The sequence below is a fragment of the Myotis daubentonii genome, chromosome 3, assembly GCF_963259705.1.
Source record: "Myotis daubentonii chromosome 3, mMyoDau2.1, whole genome shotgun sequence".
Lineage (NCBI taxonomy): Eukaryota > Metazoa > Chordata > Mammalia > Chiroptera > Vespertilionidae > Myotis > Myotis daubentonii.
In genome coordinates, this window is record NC_081842.1 from 9,171,004 (window position 1) to 9,188,285 (window position 17,282).

General features: G+C 46.9%; 2 protein-coding genes across 2 annotated transcripts; one reads left to right on the forward strand and one right to left on the reverse strand.

The window, feature by feature from the left end:
• Positions 1–801: 801 nt before the first annotated feature.
• On the reverse strand, positions 802–2,805 carry LOC132229201 (F-box only protein 31-like). The gene has a single exon (XM_059685958.1). The coding sequence runs from the start codon at positions 2,651–2,653 to the stop codon at positions 1,193–1,195; it is 1,461 nt and encodes a 486-aa protein (XP_059541941.1). The 5' UTR covers positions 2,654–2,805; the 3' UTR covers positions 802–1,192.
• A 9,629-nt stretch (positions 2,806–12,434) lies between these two features.
• On the forward strand, positions 12,435–16,013 carry LOC132229130 (PRAME family member 12-like). Its single transcript, XM_059685892.1, has 5 exons — positions 12,435–12,496; positions 13,213–13,432; positions 13,500–13,670; positions 14,117–14,196; positions 15,722–16,013. The coding sequence occupies exons 1-5, from the start codon at positions 12,435–12,437 to the stop codon at positions 16,011–16,013; spliced, it is 825 nt and encodes a 274-aa protein (XP_059541875.1).
• The last annotated feature ends 1,269 nt before the right edge of the window (positions 16,014–17,282 follow it).

Below are 17,282 nucleotides of genomic sequence, written 5' to 3' on the forward strand. Positions count from 1 at the left end.
GAGAGCCCAGCACAAGCCACACACTTGGACTTAGCTTCTGCATGAGGCCTCCCTGATCCTGCTTCACCCAAACAGCTGTAGCAGCCAGCCCAGGGGGAGGGGTGGGTGTTGTGAGGTGGGGAGTGATGGGTAGGAGTGGGGTTATTGAGTAAAGATTGGATTTATCCCTGGTGTTTATAAGAAAAAAAAAAACTTGCAGACTTCACGTGTGCCTCACCAGCACAGCCAAGGGTAAACTTGAGGAAGGGCAGTGAAGGATTGAAGAAAAGACAGACAAGAGAATATAGCTGGGGCTTAGTGGATCTCCCATGCCTGGATGAGGACACAAAACACCCATCCTGCAAGCTTATGCTTTATTTTATAGTCTGATTAAAATAAGAGTAGATTAACATGTATACAAATGTTCTTGTTTGACAACACTTGCTGCACCTCCCACAGCACATTAGCTACTTAGGAAGGGATGTGGGAGGGCTATAAGATCAGGCTTAATTGTGGTAGGAGGGCTCTGCCCTCCAGGCTGGGACGTGTTTGTGGCCCTGCCACAAGTAAGCCTGATGCTTGACCCTGTAGCCGCTCCATACACTCAGGATACCTGTGCCACTGGCTGCTCAGACCAGATGGCATGTTAGTGTTGCAAGCAGGGCTGTACTATTGAGCATTTTTTAAATCTGCTATTATGTAGATGCTATTTATGTATAAATATTTTTGTGGTGATTTATGTAAATGTTAGGTGATTCATATAAAAGTGCCTTTTAAAATGATATCAGAATTTTGTTACTTTTATAAAATGCATGCGGATATTACTTTACAAATGTTTAACTGTGTTGGGAGACCCAAATTAAACTTTAAACCTGGTTTTAAAGATCAGTGACCAGGAGTTGTTTCTTCTTTAAATACATTGAGAATAACGCCCTAGCCGGTTTTGTTCAGTGGATAGGGTGTCAGCCTGTAGAGTGAAGGGTCCTGGGTTTTGTTTGTTTTTTCAAAAATATATTTTTATTGATTTTTTACAGAGAGGAAGGGAGAGGGATAGAGAGTTAGAAACATCAATGAGAGAGAAACATCGATCAGCTGCCTCCTGCACACCCCCTACTGGGGATGTGCGGGCAACCAAGGTACATGCCCCTGACTGGAATCGAACCTGGGACCCTTCAGGCCGGAGGTCGACGCTCTACCCACTGAGCCAAACCGGTTAGGGCATGCACTGAATGTTCTTGAGCATCTCCAGGAAAGCCTGCGGGGACGGTGCCTCCACATTCTGGAAGGTGTTCTGGACTCTGCTGTACAGGAAGAAGTATTTCAGCTCCAGCCAGATGAACCCAAAGTGGTTCTCATCGAACAGGATGAAGACTCCAGGGAAACGCCTGGGGTAGGCGAAGCCAGGTAAGGTAACAGTGTCCACGACATAGAAACACCTCCTGCAGGTGGCGGGGTAGTTCTGGTCTATTGAGCGCACGCCCACAGGCAGCACAAACGGGACAGGCTGCTCCTCCGCAGCTGCAGCCCCGGACTCCCCCTCGCTGGGCTGGGCAGGGCTCTGCCAGCCATGGCCCTCGCTTTCCTCAGTCCCGTCTTCTTGCTGCTGCTGCTGCTCCCCGATCACCTGCTCGTCCATCTCCTGGACCACGCGGGAGAGCTCATCGAAGTTGTGGAAGATCTCGCCATCTCGCAGCTGGATGCGGCGCGTGAGGTGGATCTCTAACGTCTTCTTGGAGACTCCCGTGATCTTGGTGACCCTGGCATACTTCCCATGGAAGCTGAGCATGGCGATCTTTAGGTGGAAGGCATCGTAGTAGTACTGGAAGAGGCCTGGCCTGATGAGGTCGTCAGGGTGGCTCAGCGGGAGGTAGAGGCGGCGGTAGGTCAGCCAGTTATACAGCTGTCTCTCCTCCACCACCCGCCCCCCCTCTTCCCTAAGCCGCCTGGGTAAATGCGTTCCGTGGTCTGTGTTCTTGCACTGGGTGGTGAACCTGTCCTTCCGAATCTGTATGTGGCGGTTGTGGGGCCTGTTGTCGAGGCCTTCCAGGCACTCCACCTTGGCTGATTTCCTCTTCGTCAGGCGAATTCTGAACGAGGGCCTGAAGTGTATGGGGCCACCCACATGGGTGTGAAGGGAAGGCCTGTATTTCCAACCAGTAATGCATAACCCGTCCACCGCGACATTCACTAGTGTTCTATAGTGCTCAGTATCTAGCTGCCACAGTCCCAAAATGTGTCTGTATGGGAACAGCTTCGCATAGACTTCTCGATAAGACATACCGATCATCTCCAGGTTCGGCAAGTTTTCACGAACGCCAAACTCCTCGCGGCAGCGCCGTCTCCAGATGCGGTCGATGTGCAGGATGCGGTGGAATTTGGTGCAGGCCAGGGCCAGGCTGGGCAGGTCGGTGCCGGGAACGCAGGCGAAGATCTCCACCAGCATCTCCACCGGCAGGTCCTGCAGGGAGCAGTGCGGGGGCGGCGGGGGCGGCCTGGGGCTAGGGATGCCTCCACTTCCTGGACAGCACCGCGCGGCCGCGTCCCCCTCCACGTGCTTTTCTTCCTGGGCCTGGTTGCCATCAGCGACTGCAGTCTCAGATGTGCGCTGGCGCTTCTGACCACACGGACATCCCGGCGAAGAGCCCAGGCCGCAGAGGCAAGCGCACTCCTCCATGACTCCACAGGTAACAGCCGCCACAGCGAGAGCCACCGAGCCTCAGCCAGGCTTTAAACTGGCTCTTACCGCCCTAGAGTCCAGCCACGCCCCCAGGGCCTAGCCACGCCCCCTCAGCGAGGAGCCAATTGTAGGACTTTATTTTTTTTTTCTTTTTTCTTTTTTTAAATTAAATCTTTATTGTTCAGATAATTACAGTTGTTCCTCTTTTTTCCACCTATAGCTCCCCTCCACCCGGTTCCCACCCCACCCTCCGCCCTTACCCGCCCCCACTGTCCTCATCCATAGGTGCACGATATTTTTAAATTGTTTTATTGCTTAAAGTATTACAAAGAGTATTACATATGTCTCCTTTTTTCCCCGCCCTTGACAATCCCCTGGCCTTCCCTCCCCCCCAGTGTCTTACGTCCATTGGTTATGCTTATATGCATGCATACAAGTCCTTCGGTTGATCTCTTACCCCCCTCCCTCCTGCCCCCCAACCCTGCCCAGCCTTCCCGCTGTAGTTTGACAGTATGTTGGAGGCTGCTCTGCCTCTGTATCTATTTTTGTTCATAAGTTTATAATGGTCTTTATTATCCATAAATGAGTGAGATCATGTATTTTTCCTTCATTGACTGGCTTATTTCACTTAGCATAATGCTCTCCAGTTTCATCCATGCTGTTGCAAATGGTAAGAATTCCTTCTTTTTTACAGCAGCATAGTATTCCATCCTGTAGATGTACCACAGTTTTCTTTTTTTTAATAATATTTTATTATTTTTTTTATTATTTTATTTTTTAATAACATTTTCTTTTTTTAATAATAATATTTTATTGATTTTTACAGAGAAGAAAGGAGAGGGATAGAGAGTTAGAAACATCAATGAGACAGAAACATCGATCAGCTGCCTCCTGCACACTCCCCACTGGGTATGTGCCCGCAACCAAGGTACATGCCCTTGACCGGAATCGAACCTGGGACCCTTGAGTCTGCAGGCTGACGCTCTATCCACTGAGCCAAACCAGCTAGGCCACAGTTTTCTAATCCACTCATCTGCTGGTGGGCACTTAGGCTGTTTCCAGATCTTAGCTATGGCAAATTGTGCTGCCATGAACATAGGGGTGCATATATCATTTCTGATCGGTGTTTCTGGTTTCTTGTGATATATTCCTAGATGTGGGATCACGGGGACAAATGGGAGTTCCATTTTTAGTTTTTTGAGGAAACTCCATACTGTCTTCCATAGTGGCTGCACCAGTCTACATTCCCACCAGCAGTGCACGAGTGTTCCTTTTTCTCCACATCCTCTCCAGCACTTGTCCTTTGTTGATTTGTTGATGATAGCCATTCTGACAGGTGTGAGATGGTACCTCATTGTTGTTTTGAGGTGCACGATTTTTGTTCAGTCTCTTCCCGCATCTCCCACACCCCTCCCCCCCCCCAAGAATAGTCAGTCCACTCCCTTTCTATGCCCCTGATTCTATTATAATAACCAGTTTATTCTGTTCATCAGATTATTTATTCACTTGATTTTTAGATTCACTTGTTGATAGATGTGTATTTGTTGTTCATAATCTGTATCTTTGCCTTTTTCTTCTTCTTCCTCTTCTTAAAGGATACCTTTCAGCATTTCATATAATACTTGGTTGGTGGTGATGAACTCCTATAACTTTTTCTTATGTGTGAAGCTCTTTATCTGACCTTCAATTCTGAATGATAGCTTTGCTGGGTAAAGTAATCTTGGTTGTAGGTTCTTGGCATTCATCAATTTGAATATTTCTAATTTCTTCAAATAGGTTTTCAATACCAACATCTGAAGGTATTGCCAGAAGAAGAGAGAGAGCAAGATATTGAAAACCTATTTGAAGAAATAATGACAGAAAACTTCCCCTTCCTGGTGAAAGACATAGACTTACAAGTCCAGGAAGCGCAGAGAACCCCAAACAAAAGGAATCCAAAGAGGACCACACCAAGACACATCATAATTAAAATGCCAAGAACAAATGACAAAGAGAGAATCTTAAAAACAGCAAGAGAAAAACACTCAGTTACCTACAAGGGAGTACCCATACGACTGTCAGGTGATTTCTCAACAGAAACTTTGCAGGCCAGAAGGGAGTGGCAAGAAATATTCAAAGTGATGAATACCAAGAACCTACAACCAAGATTACTTTACCCAGCAAAGCTATCATTCAGAATTGAAGGTCAGATAAAGAGCTTCACACATAAGAAAAAGCTAAAGGAGTTCATCACCACCCAACCAGTATTATATGAAATGCTGAAAGGTATCCTTTAATAAGAGGAAAAAGAAGAAAAAGGTAAAGATACAAATTATGAACAACAAATACACATCTATCAACAAGTGAATCTAAAAATCAAGTGAATAAATAATCTGAAGAACAGAATAAACTGGTGATTATAATAGAATCAGGGGCATAGAAAGGGAGTGGACTGACTATTCTTGGCGAGGGGGAAGGGGTGTGGGGGATGCGGGAAGAGATGGAACAAAAATCGCACGTATGTATGAGGACAGTGGGGGGGGCGGAATTGAGGGCGGAGGGTGCGGTGGGAACCGGGTGGAGGGGTGCTATGGGGGGTAAAATGAGGAACAACTGTAATAATCTGAACAATAAATATTTATTAAAAAAATAGAAGTAGACTTTATTGCCTAGCTGGTGTGGCTCAGTGGTTGAGCGTTGACGTATGAACTAGGAGGTCATGGTTCAGTTCCTGGTCAGGGCATATATCCCCATTGCCAGCTCAATCCCCTGTGTAGGGCGTACAGTAGGCAGCCAATCAATGATTCATTCTCTTCAGTGATATTTCTATCTCTAATCCTGCCCCCTTCCTCTATGAGATCAATACAAATGCTTTAAAAATTAGATTTTATTTATCAGAGCAGTTTCAGGTTCACAGTGAAATTGAGCAGAAGGTAGAGAGTTCCCCTAGACCAGTGATGGCGAACCTTTTGAGCTTGGCATGTCAAAATTTTGAAAAACCCTAACTTAACTCAGGTGCCATGTCACATATAGAAATATTCTTAATTTTTTTTTGATATTTGCAACCATAGTAAAAAAAATATTTTTTTATATTTATTTTATATATTTAAATGCCATTTAACAAAGAAAAATCAACCAAAAATATGTATAAAATGAACAAAAACAGAAAAACAATGTACATTTAGGAAAAAACAATAATAAAAACAATGATAATCAAATGGTAGGAAAACTAGAAATTATTGACTTTTTTGGTGCTGAAGTTTGTCTGCTAATTCTTTGATTTCAGGTTCATACTTGGTGCACTTAAAGGCCAAGCAAGCGCCACTAACTTCATCTGTTAGCTGGTTTCTTTTGTTCATTTTAATATTATTTAATGCTGAGAACAAAGTCTCACAAAAATATGTTGATGAAAAAATTGTTAGCAAAGCCATCGCTAGATTTTTTATGTCGCTAAAAGTGTTAGGTACTCTGTTCCAAGCACTCAAAGTTTCTTGTTCATAGTTGCACTCTTCTTTAGTCAAACGATTTCGTTCCAGATTTTCAAGTTTCGATCTTAAGTTGACAAACACATGAGTCCAAATGCTACCTTGAAAATCTGCAAGTTGCTTCTCTAAATCGTCAATTTGCATCTATTGGAAATCCTGTAATTCCAAAGTACTGTAAACAACTACATCCGGATACTTAATTATTTTAATGGTCTGTTCTAGGCTTCTAAATTGGTTGAATCTTTCGCTGAACTGTTCAAATTACGCGTTTACTATATTCTGGTACATAAGTATGGACTCCATTACACTCGTTGTAGTGGCCTTCTCGAAATACTTTTTTATCCGCGGAAAATACTTATAAGTTTTAGTTTCAATGTCTCCCTTGAAAATTTTAAGTTTACTTTCAAAAGATTTGAACATCATGTCAATACTTACTCCAAAACCTTGTAATTTTAAGTTTAGTTCATTCATATGAACAGAGAGATCTGTAAAAAACATCAAATTGCTGACCCACTTCTGATCATTGATCTGAGGAAAGTTTGCCAGATCCTTCTTCTCAATAAATACTGTAATTTCTTCAAAGCACTCCACAAATCACTCGAGTACTTTACCTCGACTCAGCCATCTCACATTATTGAACATCAGTAGTCCATTGTAGGTTGAATCAACTTCCTGTAAAAGTGCAGAAAATTCTCGCCTGTGAAGGGGTCGAGAAGCTATAAAATTCACAATTTTTGTTACAACTGACATGAAATCATTCAATTCTGAGAATCCCGATTTGGCACACAACACCTCCTGGTGGATAATGCAATGAAAAGGTGCAAGTGGATGCCTAGTGGTTTCCATAAACAATCTCAGGAATCCCACATTTTTCCCACCATGTTTGGTGCCCAATCTGTCGTGACTGACACAATTTTAGAGATATCAATGTTTAGGTCACTGAATGTTTTTATAACGACCTTACATATTTCGTTTCCTGATGTACTTTTTGGCTCTGATTCTAACTTTATCCACTCTCCACTCCTTGTGAGACCATCAGAATATCTAGCAATAATGGCCAACCGAGCATTTGATGTGACATCAGTAGTTTCATCAAGAGAAATCGAAAAATATTTACAACTATTTAAGTCTGTTTTTAATTGATGTTGTACGTTTTTGTTAAGATCTATTATTCTGTCTTTGATAGTATTTCTACTGAGTGGTAACTCAGAAATTCTTTTAATAATATCATCTTTATTTTTCATATCGTGAAATAGAGCTGGTGCACGTCATAGAAATGTTTCCTTAATAAATTCTCTGTCACTGAGGGCATTTCCATGCTGAGCTATGGAGTGAGCAATACAGTAACTTGTTGATGTTAAATTTATAGAGCAGCTCACAAAGTTAATGATGGAATTTGATTGACTATTATAGATAGAGGTATAGCTGCCTAGAAATGTATTCCTTCCTTTCATCGATACTTTTTTTTAAAGAGCTGACAATGATTATTTTCAAAATGTCTCTTTACATTCCATTCTCTGCTTACTACCATTTCATTACACAGTATGCACAATGATCTGTAGTTTCTGTCGACAATCCCGTACATCTCGGTCCATATGTCTTGAAAGGGTCGGCTACTGCTACTTCCACTTCCTTTATCATTCAATCCAGCTTTTTTATTTTTTTTTGATTCTCCATCACAAGACTGTAAAAATAAATAAATACAAATCATGGCGTTTTTTTTTTATAAAAGGTTGATAGGTTTCTTACCTATTAACTTTTTGCAGTGTTGTTGCACTGACTCCTGGTGCAAAACAATTCAAAGATAGTACGTATAGCCAACAAATATATGGTGCTGTAATCAATTATCCAACACGCAGAATGTCTGGTCGAGCACTGTTGCACTGTATATCTTTTTCTTCTAACCCTCCCACTCCTGTCTCTTAAGGAACATGGCGATCAAGTGCGTCTGTTTGCCAAATGCACCCGAACGCACGAGAAGCTTACCCGGGCACATGTTGACAATAACGAGGCCGTTTCCAGAATTGGGCATTTTGTCAGGCTAGTAAAAATAAAATGTCATGAGTAAAGATTAATCTCTTTATAGTGCAATTCTTTTTTAAAAAATATATTTTATTGGTTATTTACAGAGAGGAAGGGAGAGGGATAGAGAGTTAGAAACATCGATGAGAGAGAAACATCGATCAGCTGCCTCCTGCACACTCCCTCCTGGGGATGTGCCCGCAACCAATGTACATGCCCTTGACCGGAATCGAACCTGGAACCCTTGAGTCCGCAGGCTGACGCTCTATCCACTGAGCCAAACCAGTTAGGGCTATAGTGCAATTCTTAACCTTTTAATATTCATGTCAATATCAGAACAATGTATCTTGGATGTTTTCACTATGTGTCTTTGCTACGCAACAGATGTACATGTTTACATCCAGTTTTAGAATTGCATTATTGATCATGAGTAACATGAGTAATAATATTGCTCGAGTGATGCCCAACTCTGGCCGTTTCGAGAGACAAATATTTGAATTATGCAATTTTTGTCTCTATCGATGCCTGTCACCCAAAATGAGTTCGCGTGTCACCTCTGACACGTCCCAGAGGTTGGCCATCACTGCCCTAGACCCCTGCTCCTCCACACTCACAGCTTCCCCACCACCCGCAGCCCGCACATCCCCCACACCCTCCACTGGGCGGTACCTTTGTTCCAACGGATGGACCCGTACTGACAGAGCCTTGTCACCCAAAGCGGTAAATGGTGATGGACGGAGACTTGGCTTGGGGTGGAGAACACACAATATGGTGGACCGGTGATGTGTTGTAGATTTGTGCAACAGAAGCCTGTATAATTTTGTTATCCAGTAAATTCAATAAATAAAAAATAATAAATAGATAAAATTAATAAATTAAAAACACACACAAAGAAAACGGGGCCATCAACAGTTCTTATAAAGTTCTCATAAAAGACCAAGCACAAATAAAATAAGACTCTCAATTCTACCAATAAAAAGGCTAATGGAGTTTTGATTGGGATGGGATCTGTAGATTTATGGAAATTGACACCTTAACCATATCAAGCCTTTCGATATCTCTCCATTTATGTAGGTCCTCCTTAACTTCTGTCCGTCTGTTTTATAGTTTTTAATGTATGGGTCTTGACCATATTTTATTACACTTATCCCTAGGTATCATGGTTTTGGATGCTGCTGCAAATGGAATTTTAATTTCAATTGCAATTGATTGTTACTCAGAGCTGGCATAGAAATACAAGGGACTGTTAGATATTGATCTTTTTAAAAAATATATTTTATTGATTATTGATGGAGAGGAAGGGAGAGGGATAGAGAGTTACAAACATCAATGAGAGACACACATCAATCAGCTGCCTCCTGCACACCTCCCACTGGAGGTGTGCCTGCAACCAAGGTACATGCCCTTGAGCAGAATTGAACCTGGGACCTTTCAGTCCCCAGGCCAACCCTCCATCCACTGAGCCAAACCAGTTAGGGCTAGATATTGATCTTTATGCTGTTCCTCTGCTGAATTCAGGCAGTTCTGGGGGTGTGGGTGTGCAGTCTGTAAGCTTTTCTCTAGAAATGTCTATATTGTTTGCAAATATGAACAGTTCTCTCTTCCTTTCTGATTTGTAGCCTTTTCTTTCTTGCATTGCCTTGTGCCTGATTCAAGGAGAAAGCATTCCATCCTTCCTGGTTAAGTGTGAATTTGGCTCTAGGATCTTTTTTCTTTTTCTTTTTCTTTTTCTTTTTCTTTTTCTTTTTGGGTTTCTGTTTGGCTCTAGGATATTTTGAGATGGGCCTTTATCATATTGAGAAATTATCTTATATCCCCTTGTGCTGAGAGTTTTCAAAATATCCTGAATAGCTAACTGAATTTTGTCAAATGCTTTCCCCATCTTTGGAGATGATCATATGATATTTTCATTTTGAATCCTTGGTATGCTTAATTGTTTTTTTAATTGTTTTATTGCTTAAAGTATTACAAAGAGTATTACATATGTCTCCTTTCCCCCCCCCCCCCCCGCCCTTAACAATCCCCTGGCCTCCCCTACCCCGCAGTGTAGGTCCCATAGAAAGGGAATGGACTGACTGTTCTTGGGGGCGGGGGAGGGGATGTAGGGAATGTGGGAAGAGATTAGACAAAAATCGTACACCTATGGATGAGGACAGTGGGTGGGGAGTGAGGGCGGAGGGTGGGGTGGGAACTGGGTGGAGGGAGTTGTGGGGGGAAAAAAGAGGAACAAATGTAATAATCTGAACAATAAAGATTTAACAAAAAAAAACACAGTAAAAAAAAAAAAGAAATATTCAAAGTGATGAATAGCAAGAACCTACCACCAAGATTACTTTACCAAGCAAGGTATCATTCAGAATTGAAGGTCAGAGAAAGAGCTTCACAGATAAGGAAAAGCTAAAGGAGTTCATCACCACCAAACCAGGATTATATGAAATGCTGAAAGGTATCCTTTAAGAAGAGGAAGAGGAAGAAAAAGGTAAAGATACAAATTATGAACAACAAATATGCATCTAGCAACAAGTGAATCTAAAAATCAAGTGAAAAAATAATCTGATGAACAGAATGAACTGGTGATTATAATAGAATCAGGGACATAGAAAGGGAATGGACTGACTATTCTTGGGGGGGAAAGGGGTGTGGGAGATGTGGGAAGAGACTGGACAAAAATCATGCACCTATGGATGAGGACAGTGGGTGGGGAGTGAGGGCGGAGGGTGGGGTGGGAACTGCGTGGAGGGGAGCTATGGGGGGAAAAAGAGCAACAAATGTAATAATCTGAACAATAAAGATTTTATTTTAAAAAAAGAAAAAAGAAAAATGATCCATGGCCCTGGGTCATTCACAGAGTTCCATTAGGATGGCCCACCCCCACCCTGCCCAGCCCTGACCCTGCTTCTCATGGTGATTCTGACCTCACCTCCCTCAGAGAAGCCTTGTGGTCTGGAGGGACAGCTACATCCTCAATTGCCCACCCCTTGCTCCCTGAGCAGCTCATGGTCTACTATGTCACCTGACAAAGAACCGAACGTGATGCATGGACCCATTTTGTTTCTTTTCTTGGGGACGGCACCATTGTGTTCTCCGGGCTGTTTTAACTCTGTAACGTTCTGATCACTTTGATGTGGCCAAACACTCCCAGCAGCCATGCTCTCAGGCTGTGTTCTTTCCTTTCTAAGGTCAGGAACCCCTTACACCCTACACTGTCTCATACCGAGGATGACAACTATGGGCCATCAGTCAACCCCAGTCAGTGTCTGTGAAAGGAATCCATGAGCCAGGCCTCAACCTTGCCCCTCCCTAACTTTCTCTCAATCCATTAATCTGGAGAGAGGCAATAATCTTTTTAGAATAAAGGGATGGGGACTGAGGGTTCTGGTTGGATGGTAGCATTTGAGAAGGTGTATAAAAACCTTAGGCACCAGAGGAGGGATTCCGAGTCCTCCAGCTCTGCAGTCAGTGCCCTGGTTCTCCACCAGGTCTGAGATCTGAGCCCCAGCCGACCCGGTCACAGCAGGTGAGTTAACCACCTCAGCTAAGGCAGCCAGCCTCACAGTGCCTCCCCCCCCCCCCCCCCCCACACACAAACAGATTTAAGGGCTTGATTTTGCCTCTAAGTGTAATTTTGCCTGAATTTCAAACATTTGGATTTGTGCTTTGGTTTATTTTTAAATGTCTAACCAAGCTGATTCCGTGACCAACCCTCCTTAATGAAAACTTAACTGTGGTTTTATTTCTGAAATTTTAAAATATTCAGTTTGTGTCCCTTTATTGGTCTGAAACTCTTCCCCCAAAAAAGGTGGGGGTCAGCTTTCATGTTTCTGAGGAACCACTTCCCAGTCAGACTGGAATGAAAGATGTGGGTGCTTCTGAGATGCTTGTCCTGGGCCCTGCAGGGCCGAGCTATGGCTCTGCGGTCACCGAGCCCAGAATGGCACTCACTAACCTGAGGCTCTCACTGTGCCAGGCAGTGGCTTTGGCCCTGAGTTGATTCCTCTGGTGGATGGGGAGTGAGTTGATGGGGCTCAAATGCTTGGCCTGACAAGGATCCTTGTTCCCTAGATGTTTCTGGAGGATTCCTTTCTGAGCACCTTGAAGATGAGCGTCCGGACCCCACCCACACTCCTGCGGCTGGCCATCCCAGCTCTGGAGTACCTGCCTGCTGAGCTCTTCCCGGCGCCGCTGTTCATTCAGGCCTGCGGAGGAGAATGCGGAAGCCCCTGAGGGTTTTGGTGCAAGCCTGGCCCTTCCCTGTCCTCCCTCTGGGGAGCTTGATGAGGCTGCCTCCAGTCATGGTCTTAAAAGCAGTGTTGGAGGGGCCTGACGGTCTGCTTGCCCAAGAGGATCGCCCCAGGTAAGGCTGCTCCAGGTAGGGTCCTGGCCATCCCAGAGACAGGGTGGGTCAGGGCATGTGGAGGGCAACAAGGGTGGACCCTTGTTTCTGACGCTGCCAGTGGGGCTCAGGGAGCCCTTGCACACTACAAAGCTCACTGTGGGAAGTGGAGGACTGCCTACTGGGCAGGGCCACCTGCAAAACCTGCCCTGCCTCCTCCCAGTGGTACTGAAAGGTACACGAAGTGCTGAGAAGGAGGGATGGGAGGGAAGGCAATGAGCAAAGCAAAGCACAGGAAGAGGAGGGCAAGGGAGAAGCTGACCTTGGGATTCAAAGTAGAAGCTCAGGGTGGGGGTGGAGTCTGACGGTTGCCTCAACTCAGAATGTCAGTCTCATTCGGACCTGCCCTCCTCCTGTTGATCATTTTTTTAAAAAAATTTTTAATTGATTTCAGAGAGGAAAGGATAGAGATAGAAGCATCAATGCTGGGAGAGAATAATTGATCGGCTGTCTCCTAGACACACACACACACACACACACACACACACACACACACACTCCCCCCTCACTGGGTATTGAGCCTGCAACCCAGGCATGTGCCCTCATTGGGAAGCAAACCTTGACCTCCTGGTTCATAGGTAGATGCTCCACCACTGAGCCACACTGTCCATAAAGCATCTCAGTCAATGCATTGTTGATCTGGGAGAATCTCAGCTAATGTCCTGCTTTCCCCACAGGAGGTGTAAACTGCGAGTGCTGGATTTAAGGAACACGGGAGCCAACTTCTGGAGAATGTGGTGTGGAGACAGCACCCGGAATTGCTCACCTACGGGACCAGTGGCTGTGCACAGCTCCAGCCCCAACACTGAGCACCCCTTGGCTCCCTTGGAGGTGTTCTTAGACCTTAACTTCAATGAAAGGGACGGGGATGAGTTTCTCAAGTTCATCATCCAGTGGGCCCAGCAGAGGGAAGGGTTGCTACACCTGTGCTGCGACGCTAAGGATTTCCGAGGTGCCCTTCCAGAGGGTCAGCAAGGTCCTGGATGGGGTGCAGCTGGACTGCCTCCAGGAGGTGGACGTGAACTACACGTGGGACCTGCCCAGCCTGGGGACGTTTGCTCTTTACCTGGGTCAGATGCGTAACCTGCAGAGACTCTCTCTCCCCCACATCCACGTGTTGACAGAGGAGGAGGATGTGGAGGAGGAGGATGTGGAAGAGGAGGAGATGGAGGAAGAGGAGGAGGAAGGGGAGGAGGAAGAGGAGGAAGAGGAGGAGGTAGAGGAGGAAGAGGAGGAGGTGGAAGAGCAGGAGATGGAGGAGGAGGACGGGGAGGAGGAGGAGGAGGAAGAGGAGGAGGTAGAGGAGGAAGAGGAGGAGGTGGAAGAGCAGGAGATGGAGGGGGAGGACGGGGAGGAGGAGGAGGACGGGGAGGAGGAGGAGGAGGGGGAACAGGAGAAGGAGAGGAGAAGATGGAGCAGGAGGTAGAGGAGGAGGACAGGGAGGAGGAAGAGGAGGTAGAGGAGGAGGAAGAGGAACAGGAGGAAGAACAGGAGGAAGAGGAGCAGGAGTGGGAGGAAGAAGAGGATTGGGACAGGAAACAGCAGGAGGAGCAGCGATCCTTTTCCCAATTCCTCTCTCAGATGCTCAGGTTGCAGCACCTCCGGGACCTCAACATGGATTCTCGCTCCTTCCTCCGAGGCCGCCTGGACCAGATGCTCAGGTGAGCTGTGTAGCAGTGGTCGCCGCCCCGGAATGTCAAGGGAGTGGTCTTTTTTCTGCTTTGAATGGTGTTATCCTGTGAGCACCTTAGAGAAGGATGGTTTAAAATCCGCCTGTCAGGAGGGGTAGCAGAACTGGCTCAGTCAGTGACCCAGGGAGCCTGGGTCTGTGAATGCTCCCTTAGGGAGAGATGTCTGAGTGACCAGGACTTAGGAAGAGGGAGGGAGGAGGAAAAGCCACATCGCATGGAGCATTTCCGGACAGAAGCTCTGTGCCCACCGGCCACATGAACACACGTGAGCCTGTCTCAGCTTCCCCATCTGTCAGAGGTGGTCCTGGGCTCCAGAAAGGTCATTAGTAGAAAGGAAAGGCAGGATCCCGCAGCTAAGGGAGCAGGAGGGAAAGGACTGCAAAGAGTGACAGGTGGTTTGTGGTGGAAGATGCCTCTGCAGACTGGCCTCCCAGTTGCTGATGCAGGATCTTGCCCAGGTCTCCTTCCTTCCTTCCTTCCTTCCTTCCTTCCTTCCTTCCTTCCTTCCTTCCTTCCTTCCTTCCTTCCTTCCTTCCTTCCTCCCTCCCTCCCTCCCTCCCTCCCTCCCTCCCTCCCTCCCTCTCTCTCTCTCTCTCTCTCTCTCTCTTTTAAATCCTCACCTGAGGATATTTTTCCCATTGATTTTTAGAGAGTGGAAGGGAGGGGAAGAAAGAGAGAGAAACATCTATGTGAGAGTGACACATTGATTGGTTGCCCCCTGCTCATGCCCCAACCAGGGCCTGGGATTGAGCCTGCAAATGAGGTGCATGTGCTTGAGTGGTAATCAAACCTGAGATGCGTCAATGCAAAGGCCAACGCTCTATCCACTGAGTCAAACCTGTTAGTGCCATGTTTGTTCTTTATGTATTACATGAACTAGACCAGCGGTCGGCAAACTGTGGCTCGCGAGCCACATGCGGCTCTTTGGCCCCTTGAATGTGGCTCTTCCACAAAATACCTCGTGCGGGCGCGCATGTGCAATTGAAACTTCGTGGCCCATGCGCAGAGGTCGGTATTTTGTGGAAAAGCCACACTCAAGGGGCCAAAGAGCCGCATGTGGCTCACGAGCCGCAGTTTGCCGACCACTGAACTAGCCTCATGCTGCCCAGATATCCGGTGCCTGGAGCCCAAGCAGTGGACAGGAGGAAGCCTGCGCTGAGAGCATTCTTGGTTTTGTCTCCCAAACTTAAGGTTCAAGTGATGCCCACCCTTAACCTAGACACTGTGAGGCTCTCTGAGCAGGTTCCCGGGGTTTCCCTTCTGTCCAGTCCCCCTCCAGACGGCAGTGCTCTGCTTGGCAGCTGAGCAAAGGAAGCTCTGGAGATGTCGTGAACTTGACCCAGCCTAAAAGGAGACTGGGTGTCCTGGCTGCTGGCCTTCATCAGATTGTGAAGACAGCCCTGGGCTTGGACAAATCCATCTTCTGCCACCTGCTGCCCCCCCCCCCCACCTGTCGTCCCCATCCCCAGGCACTAACCGCTTCATCTCTCCCCAGGTGCCTGCAGACCCCCTTGGACAAACTCTCCGTAACGAATTGCCAGCGGCTGGCGCATTCAGACCTGACACACCTGTTCCAGTGCCCGAACCTCAGGCAGCTGAAGTCCCTGCGTCTATTTGGTCTCAGCCTCGTGGATTTTAGTCCCGAGCCCCTCCGAGCTCTGCTGGAGGCAGTGGCACCCACCCTCCAGGCCCTGGGCCTGGATAACTGTGGGATGGTGGACTCCCAAGTCGAGGCCATCCTGCCTGTCCTGAGCCGCTGCCACCAGCTCAGGGACTTCACCATCTGAGAATCCCCTCCGTGGCCACCGTGGGGAGGCTGCTGCGTCACACGGCCGGGCTGCGCAGTTTGGAGCGCGAGCTGTACCCCGTCCCCCTGGAGTGTGACAGGACCCAGGGGATCGTCAACCAGGAGAGACTCGCCCTGATCCGGGCTGAGCTCACGGGGATACTGAGGGAGTTAGGACGGCCCAGGACCATCTTTCTTGGCACCAAGTGCTGTCACAAATGTGGCAACAGTAAAGTTTACGATGTGGAGTTTTCATGACGTGTAGCCGTGCCGTGCCCTGTACTGACCCTGCTCAGTGGGAACACTCAGCAGAAGCTTTCTTCTGGGCCCCTGGAGGCTGTAACAGAACCGGGGTGCATTATGGGGGGCACCCACGTTCCAGATTCATGCTCCTGTGAATGGGGGAAGGAAGGGACCAAGCCCGGGTCCACGATTACAGGGGCAAATGTTGGGGAGTTCGTGGGACCTCAGGGGGCAAGTGCCCTAGAATCAGAAATATGAATCCGATTGGCATGGGGCGGTGGGAGAGGTATTTGGGCTCCAGCTGCATGTGTGGGAGTTAATCCTGAGGTTGATGATTGCAAAGGAATGGTCAGAAATAAAGACAATTTTAAAGGCCAGCATCTGGTCCTCCGTCATGTATTCATCTGTCTTCCAGTTTACACCTCAGGCCCCTCCAGCTACTGATGAAAAAAGGTGCTGAGGGCTGAGGAGCAGACACTGGAGCTGCTGGGACGTGCTTCGGCTGCAGGGCTCAGCACCATTTTAACACTCCCTCCAGGCCTTTCCTTCTCTCTGGGCATCTCTGACTCCTTGTGGCTGCTCAATGGGTGGATACAATGAGACATGCTATGTGGCCCACCAATCCCTGAAGTGAAGGGGACTCGCTGCTGGCTCTGAACCTGGATGCGTGTTCCTCCTGATCCTGCAGGTGAACCCACAAATCTCAGGACTTGTGCCAGAAGCGGTCCCCAGTTCCAGAAGGGCTTGTCCACACAGCAGAGGAACGGAGTCACTGGGCCTCCCAGCCCATGCCTTTCAGCCCGGTCCCAGGAATTAACCTGCTTGCCGCCAGGAAAATCATCCAAATTTCTTTGAACATCATACTAAAGTTATTCAGGAACATAAGACTTTTCCTTAGTATTTTTATACCACATTGAAATATAACCCTGGGGAGGGGGAGTTGGCAGGGGGGGGGGGGAGAAAGGTCATATTCATGGGGAATTGGCATTATTCTCATAACCTCTCTCTATGGAGGAAGCCTAGAGAT